The 18051-nt window shown below is 33.2% G+C and overlaps 2 protein-coding genes and 1 long non-coding RNA gene across 3 annotated transcripts; 2 read left to right on the forward strand and 1 right to left on the reverse strand.

The window, feature by feature from the left end:
• Positions 1–364: 364 nt before the first annotated feature.
• Positions 365–4561, forward strand: LOC123220153 (protein PFC0760c-like). The gene is made up of 4 exons (XM_044642183.1): positions 365–576; positions 1432–1984; positions 2073–2330; positions 2415–4561. The coding sequence occupies exons 1-4, from the start codon at positions 463–465 to the stop codon at positions 4334–4336; spliced, it is 2847 nt and encodes a 948-aa protein (XP_044498118.1). The 5' UTR covers positions 365–462; the 3' UTR covers positions 4337–4561.
• LOC123220154 lies at positions 1149–2739 on the reverse strand. Its single transcript, XR_006502994.1, has 2 exons — positions 2484–2739; positions 1149–1586 (listed from the first exon to the last, which is right to left on the reverse strand). It is a non-coding gene; the product is annotated as an uncharacterized LOC123220154 (long non-coding RNA).
• A 9904-nt stretch (positions 4562–14465) lies between the features above and the next one.
• Positions 14466–16072, forward strand: LOC123220120 (15-cis-phytoene desaturase, chloroplastic/chromoplastic). The gene has a single exon (XM_044642146.1). It carries the CDS (start codon positions 14497–14499, stop codon positions 15892–15894), a length of 1398 nt encoding a protein of 465 aa, XP_044498081.1. The 5' UTR covers positions 14466–14496; the 3' UTR covers positions 15895–16072.
• The last annotated feature ends 1979 nt before the right edge of the window (positions 16073–18051 follow it).

Here is an 18051-nt window from a genome sequence, read left to right on the forward strand (position 1 = left end):
CCACTAAAAATAATGCTTTAATTTAATATAAAACAATACAAATACAATATATATATATATATATTACCGAACTTACAAAAAAAAATTCTATTTTCTTGCAATAAAATTTATCTTTTGGAAAAAATTTTTAAAAATATATAATTTTTATGTTATTTATTTTCAAATAAAATAAAAAATAATAATTCACCAAAAATTACCATAAAAATCCGGAGATTTCTCACTCTCAAATTTTAGCCTTAAAAATGAAACCAGCGGGAATCACATTTTCAAATTTGAAATCGTGTTCCAACGGTCATATTTTTCTAGGTTTTTCTTCAGCGAAAGCTGTATATAAAATCCCAAGCTCTTGATGTTTTCTGCAGCAAAAACCAGAACCAAAACAAAACCAAACCCAAATCCAATAACATATATTTTTTCAAAACCCTAAACCCTTTTTTGGTGTTTTTGTTTTCAAATTCATCAATGGATTTCCACAGCCTTACAAGGAAAGAACTCCAGACTCTTTGCAAGCAAAACAAGATCCCGGCCAACATGACCAACGTCGCCATGGCTGATTCTCTTGCCGCTCTTCAATTCGTAAGCGTTACTTCCATTTCAGCAGTGCACATTTCTTGTTTCTGTTTGATATTTTTGAAATTTTATGGAAAAAGTTTTTCTATTTTCTGTCTGGTATCAATAAATATAGATTTTTTTAATTAAATTGTTGGGCATGAAAGTGGAGTTTTATTTGTACAGTACTTGTGTATGGAAATCTTGAAAATGATTTTTAATTCACTGTTTAATCTTGAAATTCGTTGGAGAATGGGAAAATCTTTTATGTTTGGTGTCTTGAAATATATATATATATATATATGTATTTTACAAATTGGTGGAAATGAAAATGAAGTTTCAATGCCCACTTTTTTGCTAAATTCTGAAATCTTGTAAATGAAATTTCTTTTATGGGTTCAATCTTGAAATTAGTTGGAGAATGGAAGAGATCTTCGGTATTCTTGAAATGAAATCTTGGTAAAAAAAATGTAGTTTCTGAATTTGTGGCAATAAAGAAGTTCATATTAATGGTTGTTTTTTGGAACTTTTGATATATTGGAATCAGCTACCAAGTTCTCGTGTCATTGTTTTGTGATCTAGTGTTTCGTTGAAGAAAATAGAAGAAATTATTGGACATGTAGTTATTGATCTTTTAAAATCAAGCAGTTACAGATTTAAATTTAATATCCTGATTTGGTGTGAATTTTTTCTTGAAGATTCTGAATGATCGCCAAGAAACTGTTTGTAAAAGGTGCTTTTTGATTTTGAAGAAACATCTTCTTAATTCTATCCTAAGTAGGACTTTGAAGAGCCTTTTAAAAGCTGTATCAGCTGTAACTTTTTCTGATGAATACAACAGAGAATTATAGTTGACATTCTTGCATAACAATGTCTTCTCAGGTTGAAGGACTTGATGGGCTCAGGAACCAATGTCAGTGGCCAGGAAAAACTGTTGCAACTGAATCACCATTGATTCCACGGACTGCCTACAGAACCTCAACTAGAAAAAAATCCATCAAAGAAGATCCTGACACCGTGCAACCGATGACCAAAACCTGCCGCACAGCAAGGAAACCATTAGACAAAGATTTGGGGCAGAAAAACCAGAATGCAAATGTGGCGGAGACTCCTGCAGTGCCTGTAAGCAGCAGGAGGGCTCCAGCAGCTTCAGCTAGCAAAAAAATGGGTACTCAAGTGAAGGACAATATGGAAAAAGAAATGAGTTGTGGGGTTAAGACTGAGACCCCTATGGCGCAGACTGGTCGGGGGAGGGTGGCTCAAGTGGGTTCAACTAGAAGAAAGTTGGAGGAATCAGTACAACGCGTGTATAGCACTAGGCGGTCAGTGAGATTGCTGGAGAAGACCTTGGTTGACTTGAGTTTGAAAGATGTAGCGAAGGAAGAGTCTGTGAAGATGGTTTCCTTGGATGAAACTGAGGAGAAGGATGGCTCTGGTAAGTGGCTTACTTCAATTTCTTAAGTTTATTATGTTCTGCCTAATTGTCAAGAGAGTATGACCATTGTAAATGTTGTGTGATGCAGAAGTGAGTTTGGAAAAGAGTAATGATTCAGAAGTTTCTTTAGGTGTAAGTTTTCTCAAGTCTTTGGAGAATGAAAGCCAATTGAAAGAAATTCATGAGGATGAGAAGAGTAATGAGCATGAAAAGGAAAATATCAATATGAGCACTCAGGATTTTGTCAATTCGGATAATGTTTCAGTTGTTGATGGAAAGGATGACAACCGTGATGAGACTTGTGATGCATCAAATGAGCTTTCGGCTGAGAACTCAAATGCAATCAGTATGTGATATTCAGTTTTATTTTATGCTGTTTTAATCTACTATTTATGTGAAGTTCTCGTAAAATATGTTGATTGCCTAGCAGAATCTGTTGATATTCCAGGAATGGAATTCATATCCGAAACTGAGAATGCTTCAATTAAGGTGATAGAACCTGAAGAATCCCTTGCTACTGAGACGTCTGATGAAATTTCTGCTCAGATGGTGGAGGATGTTGTCTATGAAGACCAGATAATAACCTCTCAAAAGAATTCGGAGGTTGATTCTGATCAATTTGTTGCCAATTCTATTGCATCTCCGTTGAAGAAACAGGTTGCAGTTGAATGTGTTGTTCCTGTTCATCTGGACAATTTTGTGGCAACCTGCAATTCTGAGAGTCGAAATATTAGGATAGACGATGAGTTTGGGTCAGACAAAGCTGTGGTGACAAATGTTTCTATTGCCAATTCCATCGCTCCTCCATTGAAAATGCAGGTTGCAGTTGAATGTGCTGAGAAAGAGAGTGTTTATTCGGATAAGGTTGGGGCAACCCACTGTTCTGATGGTCCAAATGCTGAGACAGACAATGCGTTTGTGTCAGATAACAGAACCCACAGTTCTGATAATCCAACTGCTGAGACAGATGATGAGTTTGATTCAGACAATGTTGTGGATGATCCAAATTCTGAGACAGACGAGGAGTTTGATTCAGATAATGTTGTAGCCCACAGTTCTGATGATTCAAATGATGAGACAAATGAGTTTGATTCAGATGAGGAACTTGTTGACGTTCATTTGACTAAAGCAGAAGTTCCCATATCTTCTGTAAAAGGACCAGAAGATTTGATTGAAACAGAAGTTCCCATTTCTGATGATATTGATACAGAAGGGACTGAAGAAACAGATCCAAATTCGGAGACAGACGACGAGCTTGATTCAGATAATGTTGTAACTCATAGTTCTGATGATTCAAATGATGAGTTTGATTCAGATGACGAACTTCTTGATGTTCAATTAACTAAAGCAGAAGTTCCCATATCTTCTGTAAAAGGACCAGAAGACTTGATTGAAACAGAAGTTCCCATTTCTGATGATATTGATACAGAAGGGACTGAAGAAACAGATCCAAATTCGGAGACAGACGAAGAGCTTGATTCAGATAATGTTGTAACTCATAGTTCTGATGATTCAAATGATGAGTTTGATTCAGATGACGAACTTCTTGATGTTCAATTAACTAAAGCAGAAGTTCCCATATCTTCTGTAAAAGGACCAGAAGATTTGATTGAAACAGAAGTTCCCATTTCTGATGATATTGATACAGAAGGGACTGAAGAAACAGATCCAAATTCGGAGACAGACGAAGAGCTTGATTCAGATAATGTTGTAACTCATAGTTCTGATGATTCAGATGACGAACTTGTTGATGTTCAATTAACTGAAGCAGAAATTCCCATATCTTCTGTAGAAGGACCGGATGATGCCAATTTGATCGAAGCAGAAGTCCCCACTTCTGATGATACTGACACAGAAGGGACTGAAGAAGCAGAATTTTTTTGTGAGAACAAGACTCAAAAATCTGTGAAGCAAATGAACTCCTCATTGCCAATTGATTCCGTCTCTGGGGACAAGACTCCAGGTTATCATCCAATGTCACCGTTAGGAGCTGATTCAATTTCAGGCCAGTTTCCACGACCAACTCAGTCGACACCAAAGCAGACTTCCACCAAGAAACAGGCCACATCTGAAAAATTAACACTCCCTGCATACATTAATGAGAACATTGACATCAGTGTGATGCAGTTGGGTTCTAAAATGGAAAACGTAAAGACGGACAAGAGAACAACTGATGTTGACAACTTGCAGAAATCATTGAGCAAGAAAAGTCTAAGAGAGCTAAACAAGATGCTGAAAGAAAAGCTTCAAATAACCAACAAGAAGAACAATGAAGATCATAATGCCACCAACAGGAGACCGGCTCTGCTAGAGAATGTTATGGCTCCTGCTGACCCAACTGAGATAAACTAAAAATAAAACCGAGGATGGAGACCACTTTTTGATTGTGGTGATTTCACTCTTTTGATGATCACAGAGGGAGTTCAAACCTCGGTTTGCCTCCATTCTTTTGCTTCTTTCACAAATTAGAATCTTGATGTTACTGGCTCAATGAAAAACTCCTAAAAGGAAGTCGATTTTGCTTAGACGACATCCGAGCTCTTTTATATGATTAAGACTAAAATGGTCTTTTACTTCCCTTACACTTTCCTTTCCTCAATTCTTCCCCTCTTTCCTCATCTTTTCTTCCTCTCAATTCTTAGATCTTTCATGGTGGTGCATGGTGGTGGGGAGCCTCCTCCCCAGCCTCACCTTATCGAACTACCTTGCACCCAAAACCAGAGCCCTATCAATTACATTATTTCTTCAAACCCTCCTCCACCAAAGTCACTTTAGCTCCTCTCATGGATCATAATCCCAAAAAACATAATGCATGTTTTCTTTACTTTTTTTTTTTTCTTGAGATAAGAAGTGAAAATAAATGAGATTAAATCAGGGTTCATTAAACTCACTCTATGAAGCATAACCAAAACCAACAAAAAACCAAAATCTACTACCTTCGTCACAAAGCAAAGCCAAATAAACAAAACCAAACCTCCCCAAAACCACGAAAAATTAACAAAACCAAATATCCCCATTAACTGAACTGGGAAGCGATAGGTAGTTAGTGGGAAAAACCAGTTCATGGACTGGGAAGCGATAGGTAGTTAGTGGGAAAAAACGACATCCGCAGGCTAAGAGAAAAAGAGTGATAGTGGCCGTACGATGAGATCCTAGAGGACGACAATGGCCTGGGGTGGGTTTCCAAGAAGCAACGAAAGTCTGAAGAGGGTGAGATGGGCTATCATAGGAAACTCTTTTGGATTTATGGCTGATTAGGCGGTACTATCTGACTTAACCAAAAAAACAAAATAGTGGTACCACCTGTGATGTGTTTCATGTGTTGATCTGGTGAGTTACAACCTTATAGTTTGGGTTTCGGATCAAAGAACCTAAACCTAAATCTATTTTGAATTAAAATTGTATAGAAATCTCTTTAATATAATTAATTTGTATTATGTTTGAGTTGATTTAACATGACCCTAATTGACTTGAATTATGTAATGGGTCTTATCGTGTCAAAATACAATTTATTTAATTCATTTCCCATGTTTGACACCAAAAAATGATTTATTATAAAATGATATATTTTAACACAAAGCGGCATATTTTAATATGAAACAACCCATTTTGTTAAAATGAAATTGCTACATTACAACTTCATGGTGTGCTTATTTTGATCTTTGCTTATAAAGAACTTATATAAATGACTTAGCTCAATTAATTAATGCAAAATGACTAATAAAATTATACAAACATATAAATATATTAATAAGAATTAAGAGGCCCACCAATTAAAAATTACATTGCATAAAAACATACTAAAGTACCGAATGCTTATTTAGGAGATAATTATACAGAAGTTTTACACTAGACATTATATGTTCAAATCATTACTACTGAGAACACACCGATAAACTTATAAACATGTAAACAAATGATTTTTTTAAAAAAATTTCAAAATAGTTTTGCTCTAATCAAACAAGACTCGATTTAGTTTTGGGTTGATTTGAATATGATCGAGACTACATATTGTGTAAAACATCTTAATCCTAAATTTTTTTGCTATTGTGTCAAAAACTACCGGCACTAAATGAGTTGATTAATTTATAGTGTGCAAGTTTGTGGTTGATGATTTTAAGATGGCTAGTGAAGAAATGAGAGCGAGAATGAAAGAAAAGAATTTAGAAAAATAATAATAATAAAGGTGTAGAAAGGAAGAAAGATTAAAGGCAGAATGGACTTTTTCCTCTGCCTTGTCTTTCACATTGAATGACAATGGACTTATTTTGATAATCCTAAATAAGATCCAATGGACTTTCACATTGAATGATGACACTACAATTGGGTCGCTCTTAGCTTTTTCCAAATTATAGTCACTACAACTTTTAGCCTCTCGGTAAATGTAAACATTTGTTTTTTACCATGTTTCTTCATTTGTAAAAGATTTGAGTTAAACCACGGCTATAAATAATGACTTTCACTTTCTCATTCTCCATGTTATCTTTTGCCCTAGTTTTCCTGAGCTGCTCTTCAACAACCTAATACACACTATTGGGAAATGGGGCTCACTTCTTATAGAGGTTGATTTCAATGAGATCTGGTGACTTTCACTTTGAATGATGACACCACAACTAAGTTGCTCTTGGCTTTTCCAAATTATAGTCATTACAATTCTCTAACCTCTCGCTAAATGTAAGCATTTGTTTTCTTTCAATGTTTCCACATTTGTAAATGATTTTTGTTTTCTACAGATCTAGTGATTTTCTTTCTAGGAGGAGAGGTTGATTTTTATTAGTATATGTTTAATTTTTATGCAATGTTATTATGTGAGTTTGAGAAAATCTTTGTAAGGTAATGTCAAATTCTGTTGAAACCTTAAACAAATCCTACACCAGTAAAGAGCATGAGAGATATTGGGTTTATGTGTATTCATCCCACATCGCTTAGGGATGTTAGTTGTTAGGTTGTGATTGGTATGATAGACTGTGTATTCAAAGTAGACAATATTTTGACAGTGCACTGAACTGTTGGATTAGGTATGTTTCAAAATTAATATTTGATTTTTATCGTGTCAAATTGTTCCCATTTGATAGCAAACGAGTTGAGTTGATGATTCCTCCATTAATCATTCCTGCTTCCGACACAATCCGCAAGTCTTTCTTTTAGTTTGGGGTATAATAGCAATCATTTTTACCGGGGAATTAGGCTAAGATGCTTGTAAAGCCCATTCATCATTATTCTAATATCAATTTATATGTTTTGTATTTCTACAATAATTTTAGCACCATAGCGTCTCTAGCGCGTCTAAAAATTTTAAAATGTACACTTACAATTTGTAAGGAAGGCAGATGAAGCCAAAGTTTGAGTAGGAATGAGAGCCACTGAGTGAGCTAGAACCAAAGTCAAAGATTAAGTTGTTTTCAATGCTAATGATTCAATAGGAATTGGAGGCACTAATTGAACTCTAATCGAGCCACTAATTGAGTTGGAGGTTGACAAGGATTAGAGCCCGCGACAACAATTTAAGAGTTCGGGTTGAGATAATTATAATGAATTTTTTTATATTTATTGCATATGTACAAGCACATAATATATATAGAGAAGTTACATGAAATGAATCCCTATAATTAAGCTATGATCCCACAATTACCATCCTATTCGCTCAATTACAGCCCCTTAATTTCCTATAATTAATTGTAATCTTCTAAACTAGGAAAATATGAATAACAAGAATTTGTACAGCTCATTACGGTATATTTCAACACTCCCCCTCAAGTTGGTGCATAAATGTCACACATGCCCAATTTGTCTACAAAATTTGAGAATACTCGGTTTGAGACTGCTTTGGTAAGTATATCAACCAATTGATCCTCTGATCGAATCTTAGGCAATTCCACAATCTTTTCATCCAACTTTTCTTTAATGAAAAATCTATCCACTTCGACATGCTTTGTACGATCATGTTGTATTGGATTATGAGCAATATCACATGCTGCTTTATTATCACAAAATAGTTGGATAGGTTGGTTAGTTGAATAACCCAAATCCTGCAAAAGGAGTTTTAACCATAACGTCTCATAAATTCCAAGTGCCATACTTTTGAATTCAGCTTCAGCACTTGACCAAGCTACAACATTTTGTTTTTTGCTTCTCCATGTCACAAGATTACCTCCTAGAAAGGTAAAGTAACCAAACGTAGATCGCCTGTTATTGACATCACCTGCCCAATCAGCATCAATATATGCTTTTATACTTTGATAGTCTTCATTTTTAGTGAACAATACTCCTTTCCCTGGAGCAGATTTCAAGTACCTTAGAATGCACATAACAACATTCATATGTTGTTCTTCAGGATTGTGCATAAACTGGCTAATAATACCCAAGGTATGTGATAAGTACATCAATCTCCTTACAAGTCTTTGATATCTTCCTTTATTAATTGGTACTTGACTGGTCTCTTCACGAAGCTTTAAGCCTTCTTCTACTAGTGTATCAACTGATTGACATACAAGTATACCAATTTCCTACAATAAATCTAAGACATTTTCTTTGAGATAGAAATATTCCTTTATTAGATCGGGATACTTCAATCCCAAGAAAATACTTTAGAGAGCCTAGATATTTCATTTCAAATTCTTTGGACAAGTAGTTTGAAGAGCTTTCCTTTCTTCAAGATCATTTCCTATAACCACCATATCATCCACATATACAATGAGTGCAGTGATTTTTCCTTGCTATTTTTTTAGGAAAAGAGTATGATCTAAATTACTCTGATTGTAGCCAAAGGCTCTCATGGATTTTGTGAACCTTCCAAACCATGCAATGATTTCTTTAGCCTACAGACCTTCTGGTTATGTTTTTCTAGTATCTTATACCCTGGTGGGAGATCCATGTAGACTTCTTTGAATAGTTCACCATGTAGAAAAGCATTCTTCACATCAAATTGTTGTAATGGCTAATCTAAGTTTGCAGCTAAGGACAACAATACACGAATTGTGTTGATTTTAGCTACAGGAGCAAATGTTTCTGTGTAATCAATCCCATAGGTCTGAGTGTATCCCTTTGCTACCAACCTTGCTTTAAAGCGTTCAATTGTGTCATCTGCCTTGTACTTCACAGTGTAAATCCATCGACATCCAACTAGTTTCTTTTCGAGTGGAAGATCAACGAGTTCCCATGTTTCATTCTTTTCCAGAGATTCCATTTCCTTGTTTATAGTTGTCTTCCATCTTGGGTCTGCTAAGGCTTCCTGCACACTATTAGAAATAGATACAATAGATAATTGATTCAAAAATGACATGTTTGATTCCGACAAACGATGGTTAGACACATAATGACTCATAGGATATTTTACTTTACTAGACAATTCAGGTTCATATGTGGGTTTAGGAGTACCTCTATTTTGACGTTGTGGTAACTGTCTTTTGTGTGGCTCAGGATTATCTTTAACAAGTGATTGGTGTGGTATGTCAGATCAAAGTGTAGTCATATTTTCAAAGATCTCGATGTGAGGTTGAGTTGGAGGTAGCCCTACTTCTTTGGCTATACCTTGATCTAATGTCAATTCACCCACTTTTTGATTTTGTCTAGTCTGAATGTCATCATCATTGGAGTCCAATGTTAGACCACTTAGATCTAAGTTAATCACATTCATGTTACCATTTTCATTATAATTGAGAGTCTGAATTTCTTTTTGGTGCTCCCCTGACATTCAAGCTCAGAGAAATACATTGTATCTTCATGAAAGATGACATCCATTGTGACAAATAGTCGACAGGTTAGAGGATGGTAACACTGGTATCCCTTTTGATGTGTGGCATATCCAATGAAAACACATTTCACTACTTGAGGAGTTAACTTAGTGCATTGATGCTTGCGGAGATGTACAAACACTACACACCCAAAGACATGAAGAGGTAAATTTGGGACTGATGAGGCATCAACTATTTCATTAAGGATTTGGAATGGTGTTTTAAAATTGATAGTGTTGGAGGGTACCTGATTTATTAAATAGGTTGCAACAGTGAGTGCTTCTCCCCAATAAGATAATGGCATATGAGTTTCAATTAATAATGCTCAGACAACTTCTAACAAATGTCGATTTTTTCGCTCCGCAACTCCATTTTGTTAGGGTATGTTAGGACACGTAGTGTGATGAATCATTCCTTGTGCTTCTAGATATTGTTAAAGTTTAATATTTTGATATTCTCCACCATTGTCACTATGAAGAATTTGAATCTTTGCATTGTATTGAGTTTCAACCATTTTATAAAACTTTTGGAATACTGAGTTCATTTCAGTTTTGGATTTCATCAAGCACAACCATGTCATCTTGGTACAATCATCAATAAATGTTACAAATCACCGTGACCCACCCAAAGTAGTGACCTTAGATAGACCCCAAACATCAGAGTGAATAAGCATAAAAGGAAGTGGACTTTTATTCAATCGTAACGGAAAAGAAACACGATGACTCTTTGCAAGTTCACACACGTCACACTTGAAATTAGCAACATCAACTTTTGTAAATAAATTAGGAAATAATTTTTTTAGATATCCAAAAGAAGCATGTCCTAAACGGTGATGTCATAACCAGATTTCTGATTTCCTTTTATCCTCCTAATGACTACCCATTTTCAAAGCTTGTCATAAGCTTTTGATACTTTGTGATTCCAAGTCCAAGTAATATAGTTTTCCTTGCCTAATACTACAACCAATCGTCTTCTTGGTTTTGATGTCCTTAAACACACAAAAAACAAGCAAAAAAATTACAACACAAGATAGGGTAGTTGTTATTTGAGACACTGACAAAAGATTATATTTTAAAGATGGAACAACTAACACAGAGTCTAAATTTAATATATCAGTTAGAGTCAAGGGTCCTTTCCCAATGACTGGGGTAGATGTTCCATTTGCAGTAGGGACAAATTTTTAGTTGGAAGGATCAAATGGTGAGACCTGCCTAGAATCAAATGTCATATGATCTGTAGTACAAGAGTCAATTATCCATGCACTATTAAAAACAGGTGTAGAAATATTTAAAGCCTTACCACCATTGTCTGCAGATAATGTTAATGTTGAGGTTTGTTCAGTAACATCATCTTCGATTTTTGTTTTAACAATTGCTATAGTTGAAGACCTTTTCTGATTTTTCTTTGAGCGACTATGATCCCACCATTCTGGATATCCCACGAGCTCAAAACAACTACTTTTGGTATGACTAGATTGATTGCAATGAATGCATTTAAAAAATGACTTGTCAATCCCATTGTTTGTTCTACTATTTTTTGATCGAGCACGATCTTGTTGAAGGCTATGAAAAATGGTATGCTGAAAATCAAAAGGTAAAAAGATGGTTATTAATGTCTATGACTCCAGAAATTATGAGGCGTTATTTATGCTTATACACTGCCTACGAAATTTGGGATGCCTTGTCAAAAGCATTCTATGATGGAAATGATGAATTGTAAGTTTTCAATTTGAATCAGAGGGTCTTCTCAGCAAGACAAAATAGACGAGTTCTCTCTGTGTATTGCTACGAATATAAGAGATCTTGTCCCTTTCAGCAATTTGTTTTTCCACTAGCTGAGACCATATATCATAATTTGTTTCTGTAAGGATTATTCCTGCATTGAATATTCCTTCAGATTGGACAACAACAAGAACTGTTTTGGATCCTTATGTTTCACTCATATTGTTTTTTTTTTTTAAATTACTCACAAAAGAAAAAAATAATTAGGAAACGTGTAGTGGTCTAAAACCAAGCTCTGATACCATCTTACTTATAATGAATTTTTTTATATTTATTGCATATGTACAAGCACAGGATATATATAGAGAAGTTACATGAAATGAATCCCTATAATTAAGCTATGATCTCACAATCACCATCATATTCGCTCAATTATAGCCCCTTAATTTTCTATAATTAATTGTAATCTTCTAAACTAGGAAAGTATAAATAACAAGAATTTGTACAACTCATTACGATATATTTCAACAGATTTTGTAAGAATTCAATCGAAGTTGGCCTCAGGATCCAAGGTTGATTGATTGACTATAGTGCAAGTGGGAGGTTGTTCAAGGTTTAGGGTTTAAAGTAGATGCTCTAAATCAATTCATCGAGTCAATGTTTGTAATTGTAACATGTTTATAAATAAATAAAATTGACATTATTTCATCAATTTTTTCAACAAAATTTTACTTTACGTGTTTAGATGAATGCCTTTAGGATTATGAACCGTGACAAAAGATAAGTGTATGTCAACTAATTGTAATAATCCTATATTTATATATGGTGTAGAAATGTTCATATTCTCAATAATATTTTGACTTAGAATATAGAGAATATGATTAGAACTATCATAGTGTTAAACAACTTTATCGAAAAATAGTGAAAAATCTAACATATCAAGGTTGCTTGTTGATAATTTGGTGTAACACATAACTTCATGTTGATCAAAGTTGTTTAAACTTGCATTGATATTCGGTTTAGTTAATCCTATCGTCACTTTCATATTGTTGCACTAGAGCTTGTCTTACAAATGGTTTTTTTCTTTTCCAACTATTTGAGTTAAACTCAATCTAATACTGACTATTTTGTATTTGAAAGAAAATATGATGGTCCAAAGTATAGAAATTACTATTTCAAACTATAGTTATATTACACAATGGACCAATGCTATCATGACCCAAAATTAACTTATCTTTTCAATACTGATGGCTTTCAATCGATTTCAACAAGTCTAAATAGTGTTAATGATTGGACAATGAATCTTAATAATTCATTTGGTGGGATGAGCCTATTCACTTTATAAATCTCTGACATTGTTACATTTAGAGATTGAACTATAATTACTAGCATATATGCACATCTTGATGAATATCATACTTAAACGATTAGATTGCTCCCATTGTTCATACATGGTAACTTCGCCTTAAGTGCTAGTTTTTATGGATTCAGGTGGTTTGTCATTTCTAATAACATGATCAATGTTCATATATGCTAATTGAAGAACTCTTTCTCCCTACAAATTTTATAGTTATCATCATTTAAATAAGTAACATCTCGTGAAACATACTAATACATATATCGTATTTTACCAATATATAAATGAGCAACAAATATATAAAGCAAATAACATAAAAACTATATGTAGACTAAGTTTTTAATTTAAATAAGGGTACATACATATACAAGACATTATAATAAAACTATCAAATTATATTCATTTTTTAATTCATGTTGGTAGTTGAGAAAATAATTTGTTATTTTGTTCTAATTAATCACATAAATATAACAAAAAATTATGTGAGATAAAATTTATTTTATTTATAATAATTAATTATAACTGATGTTATATAACTATATGTGATTTCTTGATACTTAATATATAATTTTGATATAATGAAAAATGTTATAGCTACTCTATAATTAATAAAATCATACTATTCACATAACATATATTTTTATGTATATATTCCTTAAGAAATTATTTAAAATAATTTAATTTATTTTTTAGTTAGTCAGAAAATTAATCTATAATGATTAAAATACTAAATTTAGATAAATTGATTTTTTTTTTTTCACACAACACTGGGTAGTCTACCTTAAAAATCTAAAACCCTTAGTTAGTAAAAATGTATATTATTTATGTTTAATTTACATTATTGTTTAATTTATATATGAAACACAGTATTTTAAAATTTTAAATTCAAAACGTATTAAACACATATTTTATATATTTCTTGCATTAAACGCGTATTTTTGTCACTTTATATGTTTTTTTTATGAATTTTTAAAGTACGAAAATATTTTTTACATTTTTCATTAATTACCGTAATACCAAAATTATATAAAATAAAAAACTCAATTTTTTGTCATTCAAATCTCTAATGTGTATTATACATTTTCAATAACATTATGAATGTATTCTATGAATCTCTCATACACGTTTAATTTTCTTAACTCAAACATTAACAAATCATATTATTTTGGTGATGATTTGATAAAAAAATTCATGAAATGATAATTTAAAATTTGTTTAATAATCAATTAAATATTTTATATTTGATAAAACAAATCATGAAATAATTTTTTTTGTAATGATTGAATTTTTTAATTATATATTATGTTATATTATGTTTAATATTTTATATTTAAATTGTTATATTAAATTTAACTAAAAGATTTATAAAAAAATTAAAATTATTATTGATATTACTATATTTTTAAGAAAGCATTATTTACGATATATCGTATTAAATTAATATATACACATTTAGTATTTTTATCCAAATTTTACAACATTTTTTATAAATATATTATTTATTATATTATATTGTATAATTTCTGTATCTTTTTTTTTTAATTTTTGCATTTATTGACTAGATAAAAATATGAAGAAAATATTTGCAAGAAAAAAAAAAGTAGTAAGAGATATTCTGCATATTTTTAAAAAATTCATATTTAAAAATAGTGATAAATAAGGATAATTGAAAAATAGCCAACCCTATCCAAAAATATCCAAATGCCAGTCGCTCTGCTGTCTCCTCTCTTAAACTCTTCTTCAATACTTTACCCTTTCTCCTTCAAATTCAATCCCCAAGCCACTGTTCTCAAAACCCCACAATCCAACGCCCTCAACAAGGACAAAGCCATCATCATCGGCGCCGGCCTCTCCGGTCTCGCCGCTGCCACCAAACTCCACTCTCAAAACATTCCCTTTCTCCTCCTGGAAGCCTCCGACGCCGTCGGCGGCCGCGTCCGTACCGATACTCTGAACGGCTTCCTTCTAGACCGTGGCTTCCAAATCTTCATCACTGCTTATCCCGAAGCCCAGAAATTACTCGACTACAACGCATTAAATCTTCAAAAATTTTATTCCGGCGCCAAAATATTCTACAACGGTGAATTTCACACAGTAGCTGACCCTTTACGCCACTTTGGCGACTCGTTGAACTCGCTGGCGAACCCTGTTGGCTCAGTTCTCGATAAGTTTCTGATCGGTTTGACGAGAGTTCGCGTTCTAACTCAATCGGATGAAGAAATTTTCAGTGCAGGTGAAGTTTCGGTTTTGGATTTGTTGAAGAGTATCGGGTTTTCGGATTCGATTATTGATCGATTTTTTAAACCGTTCTTCGGTGGGATTTTCTTCGATAAAGATCTGGAAACGAGTTCAAGATTGTTTGAATTCATCTTCAAATGTCTTGCTCTTGGAGATAATACACTTCCCGCCAAGGGTATCGGCGAAATTCCGAATCAGTTGGCGGCGAAATTGCCTTCCGATTCAATCTTTCTGAACACAAGAGTTGTTTCCGTCGATTTAAACGACCGAAATTTGGCAAACGTAAGGCTGCAGAATGGAGATGTATTAAAGTCTGAGCTTGGGATAATCTTGGCCGTTGAAGAACGGGAAGTTGATAAGCTTTTACCGGGAAAAGAGTTAAACCCACAAAGAAAAAAGTTTCGGAGTACCGTTTGCTTGTATTTTTCGGCGAATCGGGATAAAATTCCGGTGCAGGACCCGGTTCTCTTCCTGAACGGTTCAGGAAAGGGCATTGTTAACAACATGTTTATAGCTACAAACGTAGCTCCGTCGTACGGTCCACCAGACAAGGCATTGATTTCGGTGTCGTTGATTGGGTTGTTTGAGGATGTTTCGGATGAGGATCTGAGGGATGCGGTGATTCGCGAGATATCGGTTTGGTTTGGCAGCGAAATGGTGGGTTCATGGGAACATATGAGAACTTATCGGATCCGGTATGCGCAACCGAATCAAAGCCCACCAACGAATTTGATGAAAAATCCGAAACGAGAACCGGGTTTGTATTTGTGTGGTGATTATATGACTTGTGCAACTTTTGATGGCGCTTTGGTTTCGGGAAGAAGAGCAGCTGAAGCTTTGATACGAGAAAGGGCATTATAATCCATTTAATTTTTATTGTACTGTATTATAAATCAATATGGAATTGGAAAAATAACAATTAATCATTTGTTCATCTCATCATTCTTTTTTTTTTTTTTTTTTTCTCGTTAAGTAATGTCATAATTCTTGTCTACGTGTATAAATACAAACTTTCTCTACGTATAAATGTATTTTTATATATTGTCGTGTCTTAACCCACTTTTCTTTTTTCTATCACAATGATGGTATCATCCCTTTCACTGTAAATCCATAATAGAAAATAGTGAATCCGACAATTCTGCAGGTCAACGTGAACAATGTCATCAGGAAAATGGATGATTAAATTTTGTTAATAAGTTTAAACACGGCAAGATAGCATTTATCATCATTGTAACGTGAGAAAATATGTACCTGCAAAATAAGGGTACCAATTGGGACTTGACCATGCAGAACACTTATACTATTCCTTTCAGTAAAAAATTTTAGGCCAAAAGACTTGTCCCCACCCTATGCATAATGAAATCCTAATTTCCCACTTTTTAATTTTTAAAAACTCAAATATCTATTTATAAAAAAATTTTTATTAAAAATTTCACTTAGTGTTATAGGTAAAACCGATATTTATTAAAAAAAATTTAAAAATTAAAATTTTATTACATTTTTTTTCCAAGTTTAAAAATAATACAGTTTCCCTTTAACGTAAAGTTTGAAAAGTAACAAATACTCCTAGGGTTTGTTCCTCTTCTCTCCGGCACCAATTCACCATCTTCGATTATCGATCGTCCTCTTTCCCACCTTATCTCTTCCTTTCTTTTCTAACCGTCTTTTGCCAAAACTTAAATAAAATCGTCTTCATATCAGACAAAGACTAACCAAAGATGACAAATCAGTGCCGGAGAAAAAAGGAACAAACCCTAGGGGGTATTTGTTACTTTTCAAACTTTCAATTGAAAGAAAATTGTAAGATTTTTAAACCTGAGAGAAAAATATAATAAAATTTTAATTTTTTAAATTTTTTTAATAAATCACGATTTTACCTTTAACTCTAACTAAAATTTTTAACAGAAATTTGCTTATTTGTGGGTGTTTAGATTTTTGAAATTTGAGAGTAGGAGTTCAGGATTTCACTTTACCTTCTTTTGGCCAAAATTTTGAAACCTCCAACATATGTTCATAAGACACTCTAAACAATGGAAGAGCTTTCATTCTTATTTCCGTCACGTTAGAAACTTCCCACTGCAACATATTCAAGGACACTGGGAAATGCTATCTCAAAGATTGCTCTCTCTGTCAACCATAACAGCATGTTCTTAGACATTCTAATACAATTAACCAGTCAATTACCGCTTGAAGTGGAAGCAAATGAAACCCACATGTTTTAATCCATTCAGTGATCTCCTTCATATGATACGATATCAGGAACTGAAAAAGATTGTAGCCTCTTCCACAATCTGCATAACCATTAAAGTGCAGTAAACAATTTGCAAAAATTATAAATGTTTTAATCCTGACTCTCATTTGATGTTAATCACACTGGGTACTGGAGACAGGTACTTTATAAAAGGGCTCATCCAGATAACCCTCTTTTTTCAAATAGTCATTGAGACGATTGTATCACCTTCGTTTGAATTATTTTAATTTGTATAATGAGTTTTATAATTTAATTGAGTATATGTCTCTTAGATTGACCTTTTTGTTTCAGACAATTTAAATCCTTCAGGAAGTTTCATATAAATTTTAGTATCCAAGTTTTTATACAAATAAGTAGTAACTACGTCTATTAGACACATATCTAATCCTTCAGAGACTGTTAAACTGATTAAATATCTAAATGTGATTATATCTATCAGAGGTACATATGTTTTATTAAAGTTTATACCTAACTTTTGAGAAAAATCTTATGCTATAAGCTTGACTTTATATCTAGTAATCTCATTTTTCTCATTTTTTTCCTCACAAATATTAATTTATATCTAACGGATTGTACGTGTTTGGGTGTTAGAACTATAGACCCAAACACTTGATATTTTACTAAAGAAATTAATTCAATTCGAATTGTTTATTTTCATTTAGACCAATTATGTCTTTGCTTAGACTCAATTGTAATACGTAATTTAAAATTATCATAATTCATAATTTTAGTAGCTACTATAAATAAGAATGTATCATTAATATTAA

This window comes from Mangifera indica, chromosome 7, assembly GCF_011075055.1.
Source record: "Mangifera indica cultivar Alphonso chromosome 7, CATAS_Mindica_2.1, whole genome shotgun sequence".
NCBI classification, from domain to species: domain Eukaryota; kingdom Viridiplantae; phylum Streptophyta; class Magnoliopsida; order Sapindales; family Anacardiaceae; genus Mangifera; species Mangifera indica.

Excerpts from the sequence above, each read along its gene's own strand:
- LOC123220153 (XM_044642183.1), top strand. The coding sequence starts at position 463 with ATGGATTTCCACAGCCTTACAAGGAAAGAACTCCAGACTCTTTGCAAG. Across the intron at positions 577-1,431 it reads CTCTTGCCGCTCTTCAATTC|GTTGAAGGACTTGATGGGCT; the intron begins GTAAGCGTTACT and ends ATGTCTTCTCAG. Across the intron at positions 1,985-2,072 it reads TGAGGAGAAGGATGGCTCTG|AAGTGAGTTTGGAAAAGAGT; the intron begins GTAAGTGGCTTA and ends TGTGTGATGCAG.
- LOC123220120 (XM_044642146.1), top strand. The coding sequence starts at position 14,497 with ATGCCAGTCGCTCTGCTGTCTCCTCTCTTAAACTCTTCTTCAATACTT.